Below are 18,696 nucleotides of genomic sequence, written 5' to 3'. Positions count from 1 at the left end.
GTGGGAGACTTCAGGGTTCTGTATTTTGTCATCTTCTGCACCAGATCTAGCTGTTGCTCGCTGGGCAGAAAGGATTTTCTTAACTCTGAATTCAGAAGGACCCCTAGGAATTTCTTCTTTGTGGAAGGAAGCAGGTCTGATTTTTCACGGTTCGGGATCCACCTCAAGGATTCCAGGATTTTTAGGGTCCTTGCCACATCAGTGTTTAGACGGTAGGTAGATGGAACGACAATGAGCAGGTCGTCTAGATATGGTATAATGTAAATCCCCTGAAGTCATATGAAAATCACTGCCTCCGTCATGATCTTTGTGAACACGCAAGGTGCAGACGAGATTCAGAACAGGAGGGCATTGCACTGATAATGTGTGATCAGCTGGTCCTGGGAAATTGCAAACCTTAGGAATTTTCTGAATTTTTGATGGATCGGGACGTGATAATATGCGTCCCTCAAATCCACTGTAGCCGTCACCCAGTCCTGACCTATTGGGAATTGCAGATCTTATAGATTCCATCTTGAATCATTTGTATGTAATTACCCGATTTAGGGGTTTCAAATTGATAATTATCCTGTGATTCCCTGAAGGCTTACTGATTAGAAACAGGCGAGAATAGTGACCCCCGCCTATCTCCTGTTGAGGTACTGGGGAAATTACTCCTGTCCTGAGTAATTCCTGAAGGCCAGAGAAAAATGCGTCCTGGGGATGGAGATTTTGTAAAGGAGTAACCCTTAGGAGACAAGGGGGAGGGGCTCTCGAACTCCAGCTTTAACCCGTACTGAATGGTATTGAGTACCCACAGGTTTGAGGAGATGGACCGCCATTGGCCGATAAAGCTCGAGAGCCGACCCCGACTCCCTGGGAGTAGTCACTGTTTATCAGAGGTCTGCTGGGTTTGGGGAACAAGGATATTTCTTCCCTTCCCCCCTTTAGGATAGCTCCAGCGGCCTGATTTGCCCTTGCCTTTGAAATCTCTTTGAGAGGTCTGATCTTTTTCAGACTCCTCTGTTCGGGAAGTGCCTTCTTTTTTTCTGTGGCCTTGTCTAATATACCATCAAGGGCCTGACTGAACAAATAGCGACCCTGAAACGGAATGGCACAAAGTTTCGCTTTGGATGTGATGTCGCCACTCCAGGACTTCAGCCACAGAGCCCTCCTGGCAGAGTTGGAGAGGACTGCGGATTTGGCTGCTACTCTAACAGATTCTGCTGAAGCATCAGCAACAAACCCCGTAGCCTTCTGGAGAAGGGGAAGAGAATCGAGAAACACATCTCTAGATGTTCCCTGGGTAAGGTGATGCTCTAGAGTGCGGAGCCAACGAAACAGAGATCTAGACACACAGGTAGATGCTATGTTTGATTTAAGGAGGTTCGTGGAGGTATCCCAAGATCTCCTTAGCAGACTTTCCATTTTCCGATCCATGGGGTCCCTGAGCTGAGATGAGTCCTCGAATGGAAGGGCTGTCTTTTTTGTTACTCTGGACACCTGGACGTCTACCTTCGGGGTATTCCACAGAGTGGTGTCTCCATCTAAAGGGAAGCGTTTTTTTAACTCGGATGGGACGCTAAGTCCTTTCTCAGGGGACTCCCATTCATGCAAAATGAGGCTCTGCACATTTTCATATACCGGAAATCCCTTTCGTTTTCTAGGTTTTAAGCCCCAAAACATTTCGTCCTGCACTGACTGCTTTACCTCCTCTTCCTCAACACCCATTGTCCCCCTGACCATACTAACTAACTCTTGTATGTCCTCAGATAAATAATATTTTTTATTATCCTCTTTGGGGTTTGAAGTGGAGCCCTCATTCTCCCACATGTCTTCCGAATCAGAAGAACGTAATTCACCGGAGTCAGAGTCAGACTCTACCACAGATATTTTCCTCTTCTTTGGAGGAGGGGGCTGCGGTAATAGGGTTTGGGAAAGGGCCGATACTGAAGACTGCACTTCTTGTTTAATAAGGGATTTAATGCTTTCGAGGAGAGATGGTTGTTCAGTGCATAGCACCTCGTATGTGCAGGACTGGCAAAGCTTCTTTTTGTATTATGAAGGAAGCTTTGATGCACACACACCACACTTGCGGTCTTCCGCTTTTCTGGATGTTTTGTCCTTCTTGGGGGCAGGAGCCTTGTCTCCCTAAAAAGAGAGAGAAGGGGACTAAGTCTAATTGCCACCCAGAAGTAAAGGACCTTAGTCCGCTACTCACGGTAGGAGGGAGGACGCCGGGCTCAGCAGATGCAGAGAGGGGGGTTCTGTCACCGTCCATGGTCCGTCTATCCGTCACAGCACACACAGACAGTGGGCCTTACCTGGTGGTGAACCCTGACGAGGGTTAAATAACCGAGGTTACAGCGTCCGAAATAGCGTGCTCCTCCTCTTCCAGGTCCGCAGGTGCAGGGGGGGGAACCCGGGCGGGAATGACCCACGTGGCAGCCGATTCTGGTGTATCCACAGTGGTAATGGGCGCGCGTGCGTTCCACCGTGGAACTCACAGGACTCGAACCGGAAGTTCGGGCGTGTCACTTCCGGTACGTGTGTACTTCAGAATCCAGCGCGGAGAGGAGGAAGCAAGGGAGCCGCGAGGGGACCCCCACGTCACCACCCCGCTTTGTTCCCGGAGGGGGCACAGGAGGGGCGGGAGTAAGGGTCCCGAGTCCAGGAGGCAACATGGAGATGGGAGCAGCTGCACAGAGAGGAGAGCATCGCACCCGACCCCAGCTGCCCGGCTAATAGTAAGTTAAACTGCGTGCTCCGATCGCCAGCCACGGCAGCACCACAGCAGGACCTCTTCATGCCCCACAGGGGACAGGAAAAACACTAGTTGCAGGAAGGGGAGGGTATTTAACCTCTTTGTGTTTCCTGTCCCCCATTATGGCGGGGAGACATTCTCCTGTACCGCTGTCGTGGAAGGTGACTAGAGAAATGTTTTTATTTTACCAAGAGTAACAGGAAAATTGGACCCCAAAAGTTGCTGTGATTTTTCCATCCCAAATTTTTCATTTTCCCAAGGGTAACAGGAGAAATTAGACCACAGACGTTTATAACGTAGAGCCGTAAAAGGAAAAAATCTTAGTTTTTTTCACAAAAGTGATACTTTTGCCCCCAATTTTTTATTTTACCAAGGGTAGCAGAAGAAATTGGACCTCAAAAGTTATTGCGCAATTTGTCCTGAGTATGCCAATACCCCATATGTAGGGGTAAACCACTGTTTATGCACATGGCAGAGCTCGGAAGGGAAGGAGCGCCATTTGACTTTTCAATGCAAAATTGGCTGGAATTGAGATCGGACGCCATGTCGCGTTTGGAGAGCCCCTGATGTGCCTAAACAGTGGAAACCCCACACAAGTGACACCATTTTGGAAACTAGACCCACCAAGGAACTTATCTAGATGTGTGGTGAGCACTTTGAACCCCCAAGTACTTCACAGAGGTTTATAACGTAGAGCCAAAAAAATAAAAAAATCATATTTTTTTCACAAAAATGATTTTTCACCCCCAATTTTTTATTTTCCCAAGGGTAACAGAAGAAATTAGACCCCAGACGTTTATAACGTAGAGCCGTAAAAAGAAAAAATCATAATTTTTTCACAAAAGTGATATTTTTGCCCCCAATTTTAGTTTCAATAAGTTTTATTTTCTGAACAAGAGATTAACAACAAGTTTCCCGTGCAAGGGAGTAATATACAATTTAAGTCTCGGGAAGTAATCATAAGCCGATCAACGACTGGATTACACAAAATAAACACTCATAAACGACAAGACAAGGACAGGGGAGAGAAGTACATGAGGGGGGGTCAATTAAGTATTTCATACTGAATAACATGAGTGAACACGAACAAGTTACATAGCCATCACAAGGATAATATTAAAGTCTGCCCTAGGTTTACATTAGTATCCAGTTCCATCCAGGGTCGCCAAGTCTGATAAAAGATGTCCCATGTGTCGTTTCTTGTGGCTTGGATTCTTTCGTAGAGTAAGATGGTGTTCATCCTGTCCACGACCAGCGACATTGAAAGAGAAGCAGTCCTCCACCTCGATGCAATGTGTAGCTTTGCAGCCATGCAAAGTTGGCTGACTAGGTTGTGAAGTTTAGTAGAAAAGCCAGATACCCTAGCTCCCAAGAAGAATACGGCCGGGTTCAAAGGTACCACTTTACCATACATTTTTATCACAGCAGACTGTACCTTTCGCCACAGAGCTGAAACCACCGGGCATTCCCACCAAATATGTTTAAGATTTCCCTGGGCCCCGCATCCTCTGAAGCAACGGTCTGATACATTCGGGTAAATTGTATGTAATTTGCTCGGGACTTGGTAGGTCCTATGCAAGAGTTTGATGGATGTCTCAACCAACGAAGACTGATAGCTACCCTTAGAGAGTGTATTACAATTTTTCCTCCATTCCTCCAGGGACATTGATATATTCAAATCTGTCTCCCATTGGTCCAGAAATTTAAGCTTTTTGTCACCCTGGGTGTTATTTAGAGAGGCGTAAATAAGGGAGATGGATCCTCTGCCCAGGGGGTCATTTAAACATTTATGTTCGAAATTTGTGGGGCGTGGGGGGACTTTGTATTGTAAGGTCTGTCTGGCAAAATGGAAGATTTGACATGTACGCAGTGTCTCCTCGGGTGGGGGTGTGAGTTTTTGGATGAACTCTTGCCGGGTAAGTAGGGTGTGGAAGGGCGTGCTAAGGTGTCTCAGAGTGGTTATGCCGTTAGAGATCCACCAGGAGAAGGGACGGGGATCTAGTCCCGGTATAAAATCAGGATTATGGAAGAGGCTGGTCAATAGGGATGCTCTTGATTGTAGGTCATGCTTAAACCTCTCTTTCCGCCAAATGATCAGAGAGTGAAAGGAAAACGGCGCCGTTACATGAAGACCCTTTGGGAGCTTCTGCATAGTCCAGTGTAGACCTGGTAGGGAGAAGGGAGCCATGAAGGAGGATTCCAGATCAATCCATCTGGGCTGATTATCCCTGTCAGTACAGACATTAATTAGCTGGGCCAGTTGGGCCGACTTATAGTATAATATAAAATTGGGTAAGGATAAACCCCCCAATCTTCTGTGTAATTTTTGTCCCCATTTTTTTATTTTACCAAGGGTAGCAGGAAAAATTGGACCTCAAAAGTTATTGCGCAATTTGTCCTGAGTATGCTGATACCCCATATATGGGGGTAAACCACTGTTTGGGCGCATGGCAGAGCTTGGAAGGGAAGGAGCGCCAGATTTTACTGTTATGGTTTGCAGGTGCCGTGACACACTGAGAGAGCTCATAAAGTGCCAAAACAGCAGAACCCCCCATAAGTGACCCTATTTTACAAACTACACATCTCAATGAATTCATTTAGGGGTGCAGTGATCATATTGACACCATGGGTGTGTCACAGAATTTTATACCATTGGGCAGTGAGGACAAAATAACTACATTTTTAACACCAAAATTTAGTTTTAGCCAAAGATTTTACATTTTAACACACGGAGTAGGTAAAAATGGCAAGAAAATTTGTTCTACAATTTCTACTGAATGTGGCAATACCCCATATGTGGCTGCTACTTAGCCATGCGGAGAGACTCGGGAGGAACGGAGCATTATTTGCCTATTCACGTGAATGGGTCTGTGCACATCAGTGTGTTTCCACGGACCGTGTGTCCGTGGGCAAAACACGCTGACATATCCATTTTTTAATGTCAGCACAGGCCATAAAACGTCCCGCACATGTGCATACAGATAACACACATGGATGTCATCCATGTGACACGCATCGGCGCCGAGGAAGAAGCGTTACAGTAAGCGCTGTTCCCCATGCTAAACACGGCTCTCCTCATTCTTCCCTGCTCTGACGGCGATTGACGCGAGCAGGGGAGAATGATGAGAGTTACATTTAAGTAATAAAAGAGACAACAGGCAGCTGCTGATTGGACTTTTACTCCCATCAGCCTACCCCGCTGCTACTAATAACAGTGACAGCAGGAGCGGCGGATAGGAGTATTCATCTGCTGCTCCTGCGCTGTAAATAAATACGGTAATTTAAAAAAAAAAATGTTGTGGGTTCCCCCCTATTCTTGATAACTAGGCAGACAAAACTCACAGCTGGGGGCTGCAACCCTCAGCTGTCAGCTTCAGCAAGGTTGAATATCAAGAATAGCGGGGTCCCCAAACCATATTTTTTAATTATTTAAATAATAAAAAATGGCGTGTGGTGCACCCCATTTTTGACAACCAGCCTTGCTAAAGCTCACAGTTGGGGGCTGGTATTCTCAGGCTGGTAAGGGGCCATGTATATTGACTCCCCCAGCCTAAAAATAGCAGCCCACAAGCTACCCAGAAAAGGCAAATCTATTAGATGCGCCAATTCTGGCGCTTTGCCCGACACTTTCCACTTGCCCTGTAGGGGTGGCATGTGGGGTAATAGTTGTGGGGTTGATGTCACTGGTGACATCAAGCCCACGGCTTAGTAATGGAGAAGTGTCTATAAGACACTTATCCATTACTAATCCTATAGTTGCAATGTTAAATAAAGACACAGCCAGAATAAAGTCTTTATTTGAAAAAAATTAAACAGATTCCTTTTATTATTCTTAATTAAACCATACTTACTGCAATGCCTAATCCAAGTGAAGCCCTCAATCTCCTGTAATAAAAGTAAAATAAAAAAACAACAACATACCCATAGCTGTCCATCGTTCTATCCCACGCCGTAATACATATCTGGGGATATATAGATTTCAACCTGGACTGTGCTAAGATGCGACCGTCCCGGCTGAAAACCACTGGTGAATGAGCTGCTTGGGAGCGGAGTTTCAGTGACCGGGGGTGATGTGATAGAGGTAACCTCCGGGTCACTGAGCTCCGTTCCCAACCGGGCTGAGCTGCGGTGACTTCTGTGAGCGCTCACTGTGCTAGCAGGGATCTGATTGCAGTTAAGCCCCTCCCCACTGTCAAGCATGGAGGTGGAAACTGTCACGGGGAGACTAGGTGGGTGAGAGCTAATAACCCGGGCCCCTGCAATTTCCCTCAGACTAGGGAAATGCTGACTGACCCTCTACCTGAAGTTTACACTGATGGTGTGCATGTCCAGGCCTCAAACCTCACCCTGCCTCCTGTTACAACCCTAAGCTGAAAATCTTCGCCCTCCACCCAGTGAATGTAATACACCAATACCCACAGTTAGCACAGACAAGGATAAAGGAAAATATACACCACGCCGCAGTCACTCAGGAATACACTATAAATGTGCAGGGCAAAATAAACACAAATATAGAAAGGAGTAAATAAGACAAAGGAAAAATACACCACCAGCAACGATTCTCCAACAACCAGCTCTCCACTCCAGACCGAGATAGCAACGCAAGACAGAAGCTATAATCGGCGACGCCCAATGATCCGGAGAACTATTTAAAGGCCATGGGCATGGCCCAGCTTCCAATCCGAGGATCAGGTAAATTAACCCTGGAACAGCTGGACAAAACCTAGCCGACGCCCATGAGCAAATAGTGGCCAAAAGCGGAATTACCGCTGTCTGTCGAACGACCTGGTCTGAACAGCGTCCGACATGACAGTACCCCGCCTTCTACGAGGGACCCCAGGGCCCTCACGGCTTATAGGACCCGGCTTGTCTGGATGGCGACGATGAAAAAACCTGACCAGCCGATCCGCATGAATATCCGAGGCTGGTACCCAGGACCTCTCCTCAGGCCCATAACCACGCCAGTGTACCAAGTACTGTAAAGTACGACGCACTACACGAGACTCAACCACCTTGGAGACTTCAATCTCCAAATTACCATCCACCAAGACTGGAGGTGGCATAGGCGCCGCGTCCACAGAACACACCACCTTCTTTAGAAGAGACCTGTGGAACACAATGTGTATCTTATACACTGTAGGGAGCTCCAATCGGTACGCTACTGGGTTAATGACGGCGGTGACCCTAAATGGACCAATAAACCGTGGACCCAATTTAAGGGATGGTATTTTGAGTCTTATGTTTTTTGTGGATAACCACACCCAGTCATCCACACTCAGGTCCGGACCTGGCACACGCCTACTGTCAGCCACACGTTTGTACCTAGCACCCACACTCAACAGGCGCTGTTTAACTCTCCTCCAGACTGATGATAATTGTGCTCCTAAATGATCCTCCTCTGGAACGCCGGAAGAGCCCCTCTGACTCAAGGTACAAAATTGAGGATGTAGCCCATAAACACAAAAAAACGGAGACTCCCCAGACGACTCCTGGCGGTGATTATTGATGGCAAACTCAGCCAAAGGAAGAAAGGTAGACCACTCCTCCTGGTTATCAGAGACAAAGCAGCGTAAGTACTGTTCCAAATTTTGGTTCATACACTCAGTCTGACCATTTGACTGAGGATGGAATGCCGAAGAATGAGACAACTTGATCCCCAGCAAAATGCTCTCCAAAATTTTGCCACAAACTGAGACCCCCTATCAGACACGATGTCAGACGGAACCCCATGAAGTCTGACCAGCTCCTGCACAAATACCTGAGCCAAAATCTTAGCGTTAGGCAACGAAGGCAAAGGCACAAAGTGCGACATTTTTGAAAACCGATCAACAATCACCAAGATGACCGTGTTCCCAGCTGATGAGGGCAAATCAGTGATGAAATCCATGGAGATTTCCGTCCATGGCTTACTAGGTACTTCAAGAGGAAGTAGTGTGCCAACAGGACGGGAGCAGGGCGTCTTAGCCCTAGCGCACGTGGTACAAGCTGACACGTATGAGACCACATCCTGTCGGATCTTGGGCCACCAAAACCGACGTGACACCAACTCCAAGGTACCTCTAACCCCTGGGTGGCCAGCCAGGACAGCATCATGATGCTCCGCCAAAACCTTTAGGTGGAGATGAAGCGGTACAAAAGATTTGTTGATGGGAAGCTCAGATGGTACCTCCTCCCGAGCCTCGGCAATCTCAGCCTCAACCTCGGTAGTGAGAGCCGAAACCACAACACCCTTTTGGAGGATGGGTACTGGATCCTCCCGAGGTTCACCCCCCGGAAAACACCTGGACAGAGCATCCGCCTTAGTGTTTTTAGACCCCGGTCTGTAAGTGACAACAAAATTGAACCGCGTGAAAAACAATGCCCAGCGAGCCTGCCTGGGGGACAGACGCTTGGCTGACTCCAAATACAGCAGATTCTTATGATCGGTAATAACAGTAACCTGATGTACCGACCCCTCCAAGAAGTGTCGCCATTCCTCAAAGGCCAACTTGATTGCCAACAACTCCCTGTTGCCGATATCGTAGTTACGTTCGGTGGACGACAGTTTCTTGGAGAAATAGGCGCACGGACGCAAACCACTCAAAGATGAGCCTTGAGATAGTACCGCCCCCACACCCACACCAACCTCAGACGCATCGACTTCAACAACAAAGGGTTTTGATACGTCTGGCTGCACAAGAATGGGGGCTGAAACAAAACTGTTCTTAAGAAATTCAAATGCGCGCACAGCAGCCTCAGGCCAAACGGAGAAATTGGTACCCTTTTTAGTCATGTCAGTTAGCGGTTTAGCAATGATGGAAAAATCCTTGATAAATTTCCTATAGTAGTTAGAAAACCCAAGGAACCGCTGAAGTGCTTTCAGGTTATCAGGACGTTCCCAATGCAGCACCGCTTGCACCTTAGCGGCGTCCATTTTAAAACCAGAAGCAGACAGAATATAACCCAAGAAAGGCAACTCTTGAACAGAAAATACACATTTCTCAAGTTTAGCATACAGCTTATTCTCTCTGAGAAGCTGTAACACCTGCCTGACATGATCTAAATGAGCATCACGGTTGCAAGAATATATGAGGATGTCATCTAGGTACACGATAACGAATTTCCCCAAAACATGCGAGAACACATCATTGATGAAATGTTGGAACACTGCAGGTGCGTTAGTCAACCCAAAAGGCATCACCAAAGTTTCAAAATGACCCTCAGGGGTATTAAAAGCCGTCTTCCACTCATCACCTTGACGGACTCTTATGAGGTTGTACGCCCCCCTGAGGTCAAGCTTGGTAAACCACTTAGCACCTGCCACCTGGTTGAACAAATCTGGTATCAGTGGCATCGGGTATGGATCACGAACCGTAATCTGGTTCAACTCCCTGAAATCCAAACACGGGCGTAATCCGCCATCTTTCTTCTTCACGAAGAAGAACCTTGCTGCCACCGGCGAGGATGACGGCCTGATGTGCCCTTTGCTCAAGCTTTCAGCAATATAATCTAATCCTTTAACGCTTGTCTCTCCGGACCAGAGATGTTAAACATCCTTGCTTTAGGCAACTTGGGCCCTGGTTTAAACCTGATAGAACAGTCATAGGGACGATGTGGCGGCAACTCTGAGCAACCCTTTTCAGAGAACACATCCACAAAATCCAGAAGTGACTCCGGAACGCTTGAAGTCACCGCAGCCACACATGTAGCCAGGCAATTCTCCTGGCAGAACTCGCTCCACTGAATTATGTCCTGAGTTTTCCAGTCAATTACCGGGTTGTGCATGGACAACCAAGGAAAACCCAAAACCACCTGAGCAGGAAGATTCCTGAGCACCTTACATGTAACCCGCTCGGAATGTAGAACCCCAATGTGGAGCTTCACCTCAGCCACAAATTCAGTAATCTCCCCCTGAGAGAGAGGAGCAGCATTGATGGTGACCACACGGATAGGATGAGACAGTTTTTCAATCCTAAAACCTGCTGTGCGGGCAAACTCCTCATCAATGAGATTTGTGGCTGAACCACTATCCACAGAAACAGTAATTGGCAGCTCACTGCGAGCGATAAAAACCTTAGCAGGGAGCATGCATTGAGAAACCACCATGGAGGATATACATAAGCTCAGATTGGTCTCCTCCACACCATCTGAGCTTAGAAGTTTTCCGCCGTTGCGTTTTTCTTAGACAGCAGAGGACAGATGTTAATAAAATGACCAATTTTACCACAGTAAAAACAGGCTCCCTGCTTCCTGATCTCTGGGGCTTGACGCTTTACATGTGACACCCCTGCGATTTGCATAGGCTCCGTGGGCTCACCTGCAGCAACCTCACGTGAACCTAAACCTTCACCCACAGGCGGTGTCTCATGCTCCCCCTGACGCAGACGGCGATCAATGCGGACAACCAGACTCATAGCGGAATCTAGAGAAGCAGGAGTCTCGTACATCAGAAGGGCTTTTTAAACCCTTCCAGAAACCCCATGAATAAACTGACTCCGCAATTCTGGATCATTCTATTGGGTATCGATCGCCCAGCGGTGGAATTCAGAACAGTAATCCTCTGCTACTCGCTCCCCCTGGCGAATGGAGCGTATCTTAGATTCTGCCAGAGCCATTCTGTCAGGTTCATCATAGATTTTCCAAAGAGAAGAAAAAAAACTCTCCACAGAGTCAAATGCAGCAGAATCAGATGGCAAAGAAAACGCCCATGCTTGGGGATCCCCGCTTAACAATGACAACACCAGGCCCACACGCTGAGCCTCATTACCCGAGGAGATCAGGCGCATACGGAAATATAGTTTGCAAGCTTCACGAAAAGAAACAAATTTACTGCGTTCCCCAGCAAATTTTTCAGGCAAAGGAAATTTAGGCTCAGCAACTCTTTCTGTCGCTCTAGCTTCCACATTAGATACTGCTACTCCCTGTTGCTGTACTGCCCCCCTCAACTCCGTGACCTGTAGGGACAGCGCCGCCAACTGGCGGGTTATGGAAGTCATGGGATCCATGACAAAACACAAAAAAAAAAAAAAAAAACTTTTTTTTTTTTTTTTTTTTGTTGGGCCGATTATAATGTCACGGGGAGACTAGGTGGGTGAGAGCTAATAACCCGGGCCCCTGCAATTTACCTCAGGATAGGGAATGCTGACTGACCCTCTATCTGAAGTTTACACTGATGGTGTGCATGTCCAGGCCTCGAACCTCACCCTGCCTCCTGTTACAACCCTAAGCTGAAAACCTCCGGCCTCCACCCAGTGAATGTAATACACCAATACCCAAAGTTAGCACAGACAAGGATAAAGGAAAATATACACCACGCCGCAGTCACTCAGGAATACACTATAAATGTGCAGGGCAAAATAAACACAAATATAGGAAGGAGTAAATAAGACAAAGGAAAAATACACCACCAGCAACGATTCTCCAACAACCAGCTCTCCACTCCAGACCGAGATAGCAACGCAAGACAGAAGCTATAATTGGCGACGCCCAATGATCCGGAGAACTATTTAAAGGCCATGGGCATGGCCCAGCTTCCAATCCGAGGATCAGGTAAATTAACCCTGGAACAGCTGGACAAAACCTAGCCGACGCCAATGAGCAAATAGTGGCCAAAAGCGGAATTACCGCTGTCTGTCAAACGACCTGGTCTGAACAGCGTCCGACATGACAGAAACATTATGTTTTGAGGGTGTTTCTCTGCTAAGGGCACAGTAGTACTTCACCGCATCAATGGGAGAATGGATGGAGCCATGTTCTGTAAAATCCTGAGTGACAACCTCCTTCCCTCCACCAGGACATTAAAAATGGGTCCTGACTGGGTCTTCCAGCAAGACAATGACCCAAAACATACAGCCAAGGCAACAAAGGAGTGGCTCAAAAAGAAGAACATTAAGGTCATGGAGTGGCCTAGCCAGTCTCCAGACCTTAATCCCATAGAAAACTTATGGAGGGAGTTGAAACTCTGAGTTGCCAAGCGACAGCCTCAAAATCTTAATGATTTAGAGATGATCTGCAAAGAGGAGTGGACCAAAATTCCTCCTGACATGTGCACAAAACTCATCATCAAATACAAACAACGTCTGACTGCTGTAGGGTTTTGCCAACAAGTATTAAGTCTTGTTTGCCAGAGGGATCAATCAAATACTTATTTCTCACTGCAAAATGCAAATGCATTTATATAATTTATACAATGTGATTTTCTGGATTTTATTTTTGATATTCTATCTCTCAATGTTAAAATTAACCTACCCTTCAAATTATAGACTGTTCATGTCTTTGTCAGTGGGCAAACTTATCAAATCAGCAAAGGATCAAATACTTATTTCCCCCACTGTACCTTTTTTTCTCCATTATCCTCAATAAGAGATGGATTGAAATGTATAGTAGTACATTTGAATATGTGTTCGTCATAAATGTTTTTAATGAATTTGGTGAGGAAAGAAGGTTTATTCCTCTAAACACATCCGTTGCTCTTCCCCACAAGGTTGATGCTGAAAATCATTGAGTGTGGGCCTATTTGATCCAATAAAAACTAGTTGGAAAAAATAAACAAATACGTTTTCATAGTAAAAAATGCGTACAGATGTGGATGGATTTATATGTCTACATGTAGGTAAATGTAGGTCAATGCATAGCACACATTTCTATTTTAACGCATACATCTAACACATAAGTTATACATCTGCAGATGTACAACTGTGAACGTAGCCTCACTTTATTGCATAGGCGTATGATCTGTGCCATGGAGAAAAGAAAAGGCAGTATGGGTAGATAGAGCTGGAGTGCTCGCTTGGTTTACTATATATATTTTCAAAATGTTTTTATATTTACTTTTCATTGCAAAAATGTTAGCAGTTTGTACTTATTCCCCAACAGTGAGTATTCAGTCACTTCTTTAATAGCAGCATACTATTCAGCTGAATCTCCCACTAAAGGACATAATTCATGCCCCTTTAGTATGTGATATGTCTGTGTGACATACAAAATAGTCTGTGGGCCCATTAACATGGCATGGTGGCTCAGTGGTCAGCACTGTTGCATCGCAGCCCTGGGGTCCTGGTTTCCTATCCCACCAAGGACAACATCTGCAAGCAGTTTGCATGCTCCCCTCGTGTTTGCGTGGGTTTCCTCCAGGTTCTCTGGTTTCCCACACTCAGAAGACATACTGATAAGGAACGTAGTTTGTGAGCCCCAATGGGGACAGTGACAATAATGTCTGTAAAGCACTGTGGAATATGTTGCTGCTATATGAACAAAGCAGTATAAAAACAACAATATTTCTTTATTTTATAAACGTCTGATTTTGATAAAATTTGAGAATCAAAATCACCCATTCAAACCAAAAACGGATAGCACACGAATGCCATCATTTTTGCTGTGCTTTTTTTTAACTGTTTAAGGGCTCCTTCAAGCGTCAGTGATTTTTCTTGTACAAATAAAAAACTTCCGAGTTTTATCAGTTTTTACCAGTTTGGTCAGTGTGTCAGTTTTTTTCCCACCACACTTTGGTACAAGTTTAATCAAGTGAGCAACTAAACAGTAGAAAAAAGGATTCTCTATCTTTTCTTATACATCAGCCAGTGAAAAACGCACAGTACTTTGATGGCATCCGAGCGCTGTCTGTTCTTCTTAATTGACCCATTCACTTGTATTGCCAAAATCAGACATGTCGCCGCGATTTGAAAAATCACGCACATGTGAGCGGGCACATTCACTATCACACGTATGAGTGTCATTCGTTGAAATCATGGATAGTACTCGTTTGTTAAAAATAGATGTCTGAATGAGGCCTGATGGATCGAAGATTGGACATTTTTTATTTGCATATGAGAAAAACGATCGTCACACTGATAATAAAAATGAACACAGAAAAATAATGGATGAAAATCGGATCTCTCATGAAAAAAGCTCTATTTTTTGTTGGACGCAAAAAAAAAATGCAATGAGGCCTCAAAGTGATTTACAGATATAAAAAGAACATTTAAAAAGAACTTACAGCATAGTTCAGGCCCAATGTGTCCAGCAGCCAGGATGCAATAAATCCCATTGGTATCGATATAATTAGGTACACAAGGGACAAGTAGTTGATTGTATCCAGAGAGCACTTTAAATTAATGGCAGCCAAATCGGCAACGGGAGCGAAGCTGATCCACAACTGAAACAAAGAAGAAATGTTACACTTTATAACTCTTCCTGAAATAACAAACAAAATAGCAAAAGAAAAGCTTTGAAGACGAGATAAATCCCTTATAGCTTACTGAAAAGACACAGGAAAAGTGGACAACGCAGACCAGGGCTCATTGAGACTGCCGAATTATACAGTTGTAAGGCTACGTTCACATTTGCGGTCGGCGCCGCAGCGTCGGGCGCTGCAGCGTCGCCGCATGCGTCATGCGCCCCTATATTTAACATGGGGGCGCATGGACATGCGTCGCACTTGCGTTTTGCGCCGCATGCGTCCCTGCGGCGCCCGCGTCCGGGCGCAGAGGACGCAGCAAGTTGCATTTTTGCTGCGTCCAAAATCAATGAAAAAAAAGGACGCATGCGGCGCAAAACGCAGCGTTGGACATGCGTTTTGCTGCGTTTTTGTTTGCGTTGTGCGTTGCGGCGCCGACGCTGCGGCGCACAACGCAAATGTGAACATAAAAAAGTCAGTGATCTGCAATAAGATGAGACCAAGCATTTACGTAGAAGAGAAGTCGGATTCCTTTATCAAGTTTTGCAGAAAAGTTAACCAACAAATGAGAAAACATGCTAACCAGGCAAAAAAAAAAAGAGGAAGAAGTAGAGGACATAGTACACGACACATGCTTCATAGACCACATAAGAAATCTAATAGATACCACTGGGCTCAGAAGTCGTGTCAATGTGTAGATCACAAGTGATTGTCTGTAGCTGTCATGTATGCGGTCACCGCTGCAGCCTGTCAACGAAAACAGCAGTGAAGAGACATGGACAGAACAGTGATATGTAAAAATGTCTACTTTCATTCATTTTTACCGCCCCAAGCCAAAGAATACAAAAATGTAACTATGGAAAACCCCACTGATATGCATTTAGGAGAAACAGCAATTTTACACTGATTCCTCTTTTGTCTACTTTGAGCCAATATTTTTCTGACAGATTCTTATTTTCTTATAAAGCACAAAGACTGATTGTATGCTCATCTGAACACGCTTGTAGTGTCATTTTCAGACTCACTATGCCAAATGCCAGAATAATGAGAGAGAGAATGTTTTAAGGCATTTTTATCACTTACTGCAGTCAAAAGTTTACAAACATTTCATTAGTATTTGGCACCATTGCTCTTAAACTGAATGACTTGGGTCAAACGTTTAGGATTTCCTTCAACAGGCTTCTCACAATAGTTGGATGGAATTTGGGCCCATTCTTTCTGACAAAATTGATGTAACTGATCCAGGTTTGTAGGTCGCCTTGCTCGCACCTGCCTTTTCAGCTTTGCCCATAAAGTTTCAATAGGATTGAGATCAGGGCTTTGTGATGGCCAGTCCAAAACATTGACTTTGTTATCCTTAAGCCACTTTGTTACTATTTTGTCCATTTGGAAGACCCATTTTCGCGTGGGCGAGGTGAATATTCATTACCTTAATTGTGGGGACATGTGATCGCTCAGCCGGTAGATCTGCTGGCATCGGAACGAGATGAAGTGGGGGCGCGCAGGGAAGGTAAGTAGGATATTTTTTTATAGGGATGAAGAGCCATTCATACAAGGATAGGGGATAAGGAGTCATACATACAAGGACAGGGACGGGGAGCCATGCATACAAGGACGGGGATAAGGAACCATGCATACAAGGATAGGGACAGGGAGCAATGCATACAAGGACGGGGAGCCATGCATATAAGGACAGGGATGGGGAGCCATGCATACAAGGTTGGGGGAGTCATGCATATAAGGACAGGGACTGATTGCCATGCAAACAAGGAAAGGCATGGGGAACCATGCAGACAAGGATGGGGAGCTACAGTATGTAGACAAGGACGGGGATGGGGAGCAATGCAGACAAGGACGGGGATGGGGAGCCATGTGGACAAGGACAGGGGTGGGGAGACATGCAGACAAGGATTGGGATGGTGAGCTATGCAGACAAGGACGAGGATGGGGAGCCATGCATACAAGGTTGGGGGAGTCATGCATATAAGGACAGGGACTGATTGCCATGCAAACAAGGAAAGGCATGGGGAACCATGCAGACAAGGATGGGGAGCTATGTAAACAAGGACGGGGATGGGGAGCAATGCAGACAAGGACGGGGATGGGGAGCCATGCAGACAAGGACGGGGATGGGGAGCTATGCAGACAAGGACGGAAGTGGGGAGCCATGCATAAAAATACGGGGATGGGGAGCCATGCAGACAAGGACAGGGATGGGGAGCCATGCAGACAAGGACGGGGAACAAGATGCCATGCAGACAAGGACAAGGATGGGGAGCCATTCAGACAAAGACAGGGATGGGAAGCCATGCAGACAAGGATGGAGCTGAAGAGCCATGCATGCAAGGATGGGGATGAGGAACTATGCATACCAGGATAGGGATGAGTGGACAATGCATACCCGGCTTATACTCGAATCAATAAGCTTTCCCAGTTTTTCATGGCAAAATAAGGTGCCTTGGCTCATACTCGGGTCGGCTTATGCACGAGTATATACTGTAAATGCATGTACGATAAAAAGGTCCGCTATTAGAGGGTAATCACTAATACTAATACGGATTACTAATAATAAGATACTAATACGGTATATACTATATACAGTACCGGTGTATTATGTGGTATATATAGTTATACTGTATACAGTACAGGTGCATTGTGTGGTATACATAGTTATACTATATACAGTACCAGTATACTGTGTGGTATACATAATTATACTATACACAGTACCAGTGTATAGTGTGGTATACATGGTTATGCTATATACAGGACCGGTGTATTGTGCGGTATATATAGTTACACTATACACAGTACCGGTGTATTGTGTGGTATACATAGTTATACTATATACAGTGCCGCTGTATTGTGTGGTATACATAGTTATACTATATACATTACCGGTGTATTGTGTGGTATACATAGTTATACTATATACAGTGCCGGTGTATTGTGTGGTATACATAGTTATACTATATACAGTACCGGTGTATTGTGTGGTATACATAGTTATACTATATACAGTGCCGCTGTATTGTGTGGTATACATAGTTATACTATATACATTACCGGTGTATTGTGTGGTATACATAGTTATACTATATACAGTACCGGTGTATTGTGTGGTATACATAGTTATACTATATACAGTACCGGTGTATTGTGTGGTATACATAGTTATACTATATACAGTGCCGGTGTATTGTGTGGTATACATAGTTATACTATATACAGTACCGGTGTATTGTGTGGTATACATAGTTACACTACATACAGTGCCGGTGTATTGTGTGGTATACATAGTTATACTATATACAGTACCGGTGTATTGTGTGGTATACATAGTTATACTATATACAGTACCGCTGTATTGTGTGGTATACATAGTTATACTATATACATTACCGGTGTATTGTGTGGTATACATAGTTATACTATATACAGTACCGGTGTATTGTGTGGTATACATAGTTATACTATATACAGTACCGGTGTATTGTGTGGTATACATAGTTATACTATATACAGTACCGGTGTATTGTGTGGTATACATAGTTATACTATATACAGTACCGGTGTATTGTGTGGTATACATAGTTATACTATATACAGTACCGGTGTATTGTGTGGTATACATAGTTATACTATATACAGTACCGGTGTATGTGTGGTATACATAGTTATACTATATACAGTGCCGGTGTATTGTGTGGTATACATAGTTATACTATATACAGTACCGGTGTATTGTGTGGTATACATAGTTATACTATATACAGTACCGGTGTATTGTGTGGTATAC

General features: G+C 45.2%; 1 protein-coding gene across 1 annotated transcript in view; it reads right to left on the bottom strand.

The window, feature by feature from the left end:
* The window catches only part of SLC49A3 (solute carrier family 49 member 3), a 98,299-nt gene that overhangs the window by 77,192 nt on the left and 2,411 nt on the right, over positions 1–18,696 (bottom strand). The window contains exon 2 of the mRNA XM_077251949.1: positions 14,718–14,876. Coding sequence (XP_077108064.1) covers positions 14,718–14,876 — 159 coding nt within the window. The remainder of the gene's footprint in view (positions 1–14,717; positions 14,877–18,696) is intronic.

This window comes from Ranitomeya variabilis, chromosome 1 (assembly GCF_051348905.1).
Source record: "Ranitomeya variabilis isolate aRanVar5 chromosome 1, aRanVar5.hap1, whole genome shotgun sequence".
Taxonomy (NCBI): domain Eukaryota; kingdom Metazoa; phylum Chordata; class Amphibia; order Anura; family Dendrobatidae; genus Ranitomeya; species Ranitomeya variabilis.
The sequence above is the reverse complement of the archived record's forward strand: the minus strand, read 5'-3'. Positions and strand labels throughout refer to the sequence as shown.